The sequence below is a fragment of the Haliotis asinina genome, chromosome 4 (genome assembly GCF_037392515.1).
Source record: "Haliotis asinina isolate JCU_RB_2024 chromosome 4, JCU_Hal_asi_v2, whole genome shotgun sequence".
Classification (NCBI taxonomy): Eukaryota; Metazoa; Mollusca; class Gastropoda; order Lepetellida; family Haliotidae; genus Haliotis; species Haliotis asinina.
In genome coordinates, this window is record NC_090283.1 from 40959580 (window position 1) to 40967197 (window position 7618).

General features: G+C 42.6%; 1 protein-coding gene across 1 annotated transcript; it reads right to left on the minus strand.

Moving 5' to 3' along the window:
• Nucleotides 1-283: 283 nt before the first annotated feature.
• On the minus strand, nucleotides 284-4677 carry LOC137281406 (uncharacterized). The gene is made up of 6 exons (XM_067812610.1): nucleotides 4168-4677; nucleotides 3537-3679; nucleotides 2891-3180; nucleotides 2166-2307; nucleotides 1283-1443; nucleotides 284-528 (listed from the first exon to the last, which is right to left on the minus strand). The coding sequence occupies exons 1-6, from the start codon at nucleotides 4675-4677 to the stop codon at nucleotides 284-286; spliced, it is 1491 nt and encodes a 496-aa protein (XP_067668711.1).
• Nucleotides 4678-7618: the final 2941 nt, after the last annotated feature.

Here is a 7618-nt window from a genome sequence, read left to right on the forward strand (position 1 = left end):
TGAGAATGTGAGGAACTTTGCTTCTTTAGGAGGTAAAATGTTGTTTATTTTGACCGAATTACACGTCAATGGAAAAAAGCATTACAATGCACATGTTATATGTGCGATATTATTCCGATGCATATGTTTCTATAAAGAGAACTAAGACCCCAAGAGGGTAGTGAAAAAGGCTTGGCTAAGACTCGGCTGACAATACATTGAAAAAGACACTTGTGTTGATGTTACTCCTGATGCGATTTAGAGAGCAGCAGCAGCAGCAGCAACAGCAACAGCAACAGCATTATCAGTCCACCCGATAAAGACTAACTCCTCCATCGAGGCTGGCTCCGTTAATAGCACAGGTTATTATATTCACAAACAATGCTTTCTCCGTGTCGACCACGAAATCAGTTAACGTGAAAACTACGCTGCCGTTGGAGAAGAAGCTGCCGGTGAGGATGTCGTTGACGTAACCTCTGACCTGACTGTTACTCAAGGTCTTCATGTTAGACAACAGAACGTGGCTACCATCCACCGACACCTCGAAATCTGAGAAAAATATAAAACAAAAATAAATGAATTTCTGAACAGATGGCGTCTCTGATATTATACTGTGAAATGTTTCAAGTAGGAGGTCATAAAATTTTATATTTTGAAAGGATAAATCTTTCATCCTCACAATGACACCGGTGCCTGTGAACACAAGGTACCTATTGGAATGAAGCCGATTGAAGCTTATACGAGTATCACACCTATAGGTGCATGTATACCATTAGTGGCATCTCATATGGTCATAACTGCCAATGTTGATAGATAAAAGATATTATCTCTGTGCCCATTGTTGAAGGACATAGGTAGCTGATAAGTGGCTACCATACACTGTAAAATCCAAATCGTGCTCTCGCAAGAGCAGTGTATTTGAGTGAACGGTCCTTCCCTGTTTTAGGATGATGTGGTTGTTAATCCATCTCCCAACAATATTCCATCACATAACCAATCAAGGACCAGACAATTAAAATAGTCTCTCTCCACATTGTGCATTATCAGCGCAGAACAGTTTTGGAATTACACTGGAGTCCATTTGCTTGGCCACATTTTCAATAATTTTGTTCTCCAGAACAGTGGCACGTTTTCAGTTCAAAGCGTGCAGCTGATGATGGAGGTGCGTTCTGTTCTTTATTCAAATGGTATGTTGGCAAGTGTCAATGTCTGAAATGTGTATCAGCAAAGGATAAACATTGGGGGCAGTGATGAGTGCTTGTGAAACCGTCTATGTTAGACTCTGTTGTTCTCGTATACATACCCTCAATGTCAGCTCCATAGATGATGTCTTTCCCTAGGGAACAAAAGCCGTAATTTATTGTTGTCCTGATCCGCGATCCACTTTCTAGGGCTGTCACGAACTCTCTGAACGTTTCGAGTCGGGTTAAAGAAGCCCCGTCAGCAAAGAATGAGGCAGATCCACTGTTGGGATACACAGACATGGAACGCTATGAAAGGGGTGTGTGTGAGTTGTGAATTAGAATGTAACTTTGCATGGGCGTTATTTTATCCATATATGGACGAGATCAAATTTGAATATCTAGAATCATCAAAGTTGTGTTGAAAAGCACCTTGATATAACAACAATATTCGCATATGTTTGAGAAATGGACAATATGCAACCAGCAGCGATAGCAAGACAACGTAACTGGAGATCATATGTGAGACCAGGGGCCCGTTTCATAAAGCCCTCTTACCGGTCAGACCTTGTAAAGCAGGTAGTTGGCCACCTCTTACTTTTTTACCCCGTTTCACAAAGACCTCTTACATTTACACTGTGTCGTAAACAGTCCAAAATAACAAGATACGCAGGTGCCTGTTTGGTCTCGCTGTATGCGTTGCTACGCAACAAAATACCTCTTAAACGATGCACGACATGGATTTAGGACCCCGTGGTACGACGTGGATACGACGTCTTTGTGAAAAGGTCGTAAAGGAGGTCGGAAGAGGATCGTAAACAGGGTCGTATGGGCTACGACCTCCTAAATTTACGAGGCTTTTGTGAAACACAGCTCTGGAGAGATCTAGAAAATGTTTTCAGTCAATACCGGTAGGAATTAATTGTCAGATAATTTTGCTGCGCTGTGAACCAGTTGTGCAGCGCCGTGGACCAATCATCAGATGGAGTATCAAGCCCTGCTCACCTTGAAGTGTCAGGACTGATGGTACAGTGATAGTACTGTTTGTGTTTCACTGTGTGGTAGTCTGGGGAAAGAGTGGTCACACTCAGCTTGACATTTCCTTCTTCGTAGATGAAACCTTCTCGGATCTGGACCTCCAGAGCACCTGAAATCATTACAGGGAGGGAAGGCGTGAACAGCGAGGGTAGCGTCAGCAACCCTTTTAATGCCTATTAAGACGAGGACAGTGGAGTCATGTCGCCATTGAATGGTTGTGAAATCAGCATATTTCGCTTATGGCGAGACATGTGAAGAGGTATTGTCTTATACAGCAGACAGATACAGCAGACAGATGCATTTTATATGTGTCCACAGCAGATTGTGTATACCAGGCAAACCAGTGACTTTCAGCTTTGTTAGATTTCACCAGTATACTATGGGATTCTATGTAGTCATATCACTCGAAAACCAAAAAATACTCAAACCTTTACAAACCCATACACTAAGACATTTTCTTGGATAGCAGTAAGGTTTTCTCCCTTGGAGAATGCACGACTCAATCTGGTAACCGCATTTACCTACGTCCTACATAACACATAGCTTAGTGAGGTTAGTTTTACGCTGCTTTTTGCAATATCACAGCAACATCATTGCGGGAGACTCGAACTCCCGACAACTGCCTATACACGTAACGATATACTGGGGAATATTACTTTGCTAACGAAAACCTGCTGCCACGTGTGTCTTACCAGAGTCATCCCTGTTGAAGCTTAACGAAGCATATCCTATGTACGGAGATTGACCGAACGCTGGACTACTGAAGTACTCGAATGTGTCCATGTGTCCTCCTATATGGGTTGTACTGACGGCTGCAGCACCGATCATCCTGCACCCTGCGGGGACTATGTAATAACGGACATCATGGCCGGACACCAGAGCTTGGAGAAGGTCATCGAAGGTCCTCAACTGGGTCGTTGCACGATTCCTGTAGCGAAGGTAGACGTCTTTGGCTTTTCGAGGCATTGTTTTGGGCGGTGACCTTTCAACAATGGATGGATGGTTGGATGGATGGACGACATTACATATATGGTACAATATGCACAAGATGCTTGCAAGAAGAACATGGTTAATATGATACAAGAGGTCTTTTGTGATGAGTCTTCGCATTTTTGTTACGACCATGGCGTTCTCAGTTTACATAGAAGTCATTTTAACTTACTGACATAGAGTACGTTCAGATAAACATGACGTGCAAACACAAATGGCTCAGACACAAATGGCACTCAGACAAACATTACTTTCAAACGTGTTGACGTGAAGAAATGGCGAGACATTACTCCAATAGCGCGCGATGTACCAACTACGGATGACTAAAAGTCTAATATGAAGTCGTACCTTTTCTGTGTTCCTATGATCTGCTTTGTCAGGTTGTAGGGCTCGGCGATGGACTTTACAACTGACCCATTGTTGACGGCGATCCACGTTTCCTGTATAGTCAGGTAGGAGGAGGAGAAGTCGTTAGTGTCAGTGATGAGAATCTGAAAATGTTCAATCGTTACCATCTTGAACAAAGCCAACTTGGCCAAAGTACTGTGAGTGAGTTTAGTTTTACGCCGCACTCAACAATATACCAGCCATATGACGGCGGTCTATAAATATACATGTCTGAACCAGACCCATCTCATCTTATTTTTAATTCATAACATATATTTAGAACATGCTTTTCTTATAAACTACTGGGAATTGAAGTCTCAAACACTTAGTATTTTGAGCCACCTTGCACATTGGCAAATGTTACAACTACTAGCTGCTTGCGCATACCAGACATTTGGTCAGTTTTATGAAGGTGTGATCGCTAAGAAGAGCAGCGTCGATTTTTACCAAAAAAATTATTAGGTAATAAAAAACTATGAATCTCTCTGTGTGTTTTTGGCGAACTGTGGATGTTGAACAGTAAACTCAGAACAGTAGACCGCTACGATTTTCAAGAACATCTACATTATCTGGAGAGGTCAACTAAACTAACCTTAGTTCCATCACTCTCCACAAAGCAAGTGTTGAACATTCGTGACTTAAACAAGTCTTCTTCCACACGGTACCAGTACACGTCACAACCTTCAACATGAGCCACGTCCCCCATCGTCAGGTTCTGGAATAGAGGTGAGTAGGCCGGAGCATGGGCGAACTTTTGCGGGTCTTTCAGTGAGTAAAATTTCAGCTGTATCCTTCCTTCTTCGTCAACTCCATAACTGTTAATTCTCTGGCGAGCAATATCGTTCTTGTCCCCATTGGTAAATTCTTCAAGGTAGAAGTTGGCTCTCCCCTCAAATATAGGCATCTTCTCAGGGAACAATGACATTGAGAGATGCAAGTGTCTGTCTTTTTCGGGTATGTCATTCTTTATGTCGTTTACGTACTGCACATCGTTGTCATAGAAACCAGGGAGAATGGCAACAAAATATTGAAAGTCTTTGGTTATGTTGCCCTTCACTGTAAGGCATGCAAACATCAACAGGACGACACGTGACAGATCCATGACTTTCCGAGACAGTTGAAAGGACGCGTTTGATGTGATGTATATACGGGGGATACTTTATTCCATACAGCGGTTGTGTCCCTTCCTTATCAATTCGCTACATGTAACAGTTGTATATGCCATTCAGTGAAAATCGAAAAGTAAATGTTCCATTGTAAACGTGTATAGTGTACAGTTGTGACAATGCGTTGTTGAGAGTGGCAGAGTAATTAATCAGTGTAGTAAGTATACTGCTAGATGAAATAAATAAATAGGCTTCGCACAGTGTGTGGTAAATGCTGATAAATTGTGAAAGTAATTGTCTCGTTTACTCTGAAATAAAAGATTTCCTCAGGAGCATTCCCACCTAACCTCCCTCTCTTTCTCTCTCTCTCTGTTCTCTCTCTCTCTCTCTTTCTCTCTCACACACACACACATACACACACACACACTGCCGTGCATGACGATGCTCTCTCTCTCTCCGGAAAGGACCTGTCGTGTATATCGATGGACTTAGTTGCCATATTTGATTTTTCCAACTACTCTCTCTTGGACGCCGTGGGTGTCATCAACAAGAATATGCACAAGCTTCCACTGTTCCAATTATGCTACAAACTGTGGCTAAGGAAGACAGAACATGATGAGCCAAAGATGAATCCGTATCGGTAAGGTCAACAACATAACCACATATCCTCATTCTGAAGTTGGGACCTAATGGAGATTTAGGACATGTGAGTTAGGACAGGTACCTGACGTTAATATCGATTTCATATAAACAAGGATCATGGAAGCTGTAAATCATGGGATTGTGTGTCATTAATATTGTAAGCGAATGGTTATCCAGGACACCCCCTGCAGAGCCGTGTCGGATGCAGTGCTCAAAGGGGGAAATTGAGGTGGCTGTCTATGTGTTGAGGATGAAAGACAAAGAGATTTGGCCACTTGTTAGATGTATACAGTTCAAAGGAAACATATTTCGCCATGAGACTGGAATGTTGACATCTTTAAGACATAGCTATATATAGGAAACAAAAGATCAAAGTGATTCTTGAAAGTCTGTATGGGGGATGACTAGTATCCTTCTCCTCCCTCTCTCTCTCTCTCTCTCTCTCTCTCTCTCTCTGGATTTCTACCTCCTTCCTACTATATCTCTTCCTCTAGTATTACCTTATTCATACTCTCCCCTCTTCCTGTCTCCAACCATCCATCCCACTCTGTATCTCCCCTCTGTTATTTCCTCATTTCTACCTTTCTCTCCCGACATCCCCCTCCATCCATCTCATTCTGCATCTCTCTTTTGTTATTTCATCATTCCTGCCTTTCTCTCTCGACATACCCATCCATCTATCCAACTCTGCATCTCTCTTCTGTTATTACCTCATTCCTACCTCTCTCTCCACATTCCCATCCATCTATCCAACTCTGCATCTCTCTTCTGTTATTACCTCATTCCTACCTCTCTCTCCACATTCCCATCCATCTATCCAACTCTGCATCTCTCTTCTGTTATTACCTCATTCCTACCTCTCTCTCCACATTCCCATCCATCCATCCCACTCTGCATCTCTCCTCTGTTATTTCCTCATTACTACCTTTCTCTTGACATCTCCATCTACCCCACTCTGTATCTCTCCTCTGTTATTTCCTCATTCCTGCCTCTCTCTCTCCACACCCCCATCAATCTATCCAACTCTGCATTTCTCCTCTGTTATTTCCTCATACCTACCTCTCTCTCTCTCGACATTCCAATCCATCCATTTCACTCTGTGTCTCTCCTCTGTTAATTCCTCATTCCTACCTTTCTCTCAACATCTCCATCAATCCAACACTGCATCTCTCCTCTATTATTTTCTTCATTTCTACCTTTCTCTCTCAACATCCCCATCCATCCATCTCACTCTGCATCTCTCCTTTGTTATTTCCTCATTCCTACCTCTCTAGCTCCACATTCCCATCCATCCATCCCTATCTGCACCTCTCACTCCTTTATTTCCTACCTCCTCTCTCTTTCTCAATATCTGCCTCCATCCAAACCGCTTTCTCCATTTGTCCTCCACTATTCCTCCATTCCTGTCTTCTCTCTCGATGTCTCCCTCCATCCGCCCCACTCCCTCTATTTTCCCCTCAATCCTAGCATCTCTCTCGATATCTCTCCACCAATCCTGCTTTCTCTGTCTCCTTTCATTCCTCCTTTCTTCCCACCACTCTAATTTTTCACTCTCGTCCCCTTCCCGTTTCTCTCTCTTGGTAATATTCAAATCCTCATAATCATTTTCCAGCTTGCCTATAAAGACTACAGTTGTATGTTTGTGGCACGGATCAACGTGTCTTCTGTGTGTAAAGACGAAGACAAAAGGGTGTGTACGCACATATAAATTTGCTTAAGTGACCTCAGTCACCGAGTGGCGTGACCCTTTAAGTCACCCACCAGATACGTGATAGGGTCTACTCGCTGATCCGTACTCAATATTAAGGACAAGCTGGAGTGTTCTAGTGATGACATTGCAGTTAATTTGAATCCCATAGGCCAGACCCACGAATCCTTTCTAGAGGTTCAAAATATAAGAAGCGGGCCTGAAACGTGGACAGACGTATCCAATGGATGATAAGAATATCTTTGACAGCTTTAAATTCACGTGTTCTTAATACTGCAATTACTGCACACAGTTATTCTTCACTGTATATGAAATATGTTTGGATGCATTTTACGGTCTCCAGAACTGGGTCTTAAGCTTTGTTTTCAGCAAACCATACGAAGTAGTTGTGGAAGGCAGAACTGTTGACAAATAAACAAACAGCTGGAACGCTTCGTTCCAAATGAGCCTAATCTATGTACATGTAAATAATCTGGAACGCCGTGACCAGATATAGTTTTAGATACCCTGCACATATCTGCACACGTTAAACGATATACATATCATTAATAAAAACGCAGTACATGATTTGGCAATTTCTATGTCGA

Bases quoted from the DNA above. Each gene is read 5' to 3' on its own strand.
- LOC137281406 (XM_067812610.1), bottom strand. From the start codon at position 4,677: ATGGATCTGTCACGTGTCGTCCTGTTGATGTTTGCATGCCTTACAGTG. The intron at 3,680-4,167 runs GTTAGTTTAGTT...GAACATTTTCAG, and splicing joins TGGAGAGTGATGGAACTAAG to ATTCTCATCACTGACACTAA. The intron at 2,308-2,890 runs GTAAGACACACG...TAATGATTTCAG, and splicing joins CTTCAACAGGGATGACTCTG to GTGCTCTGGAGGTCCAGATC.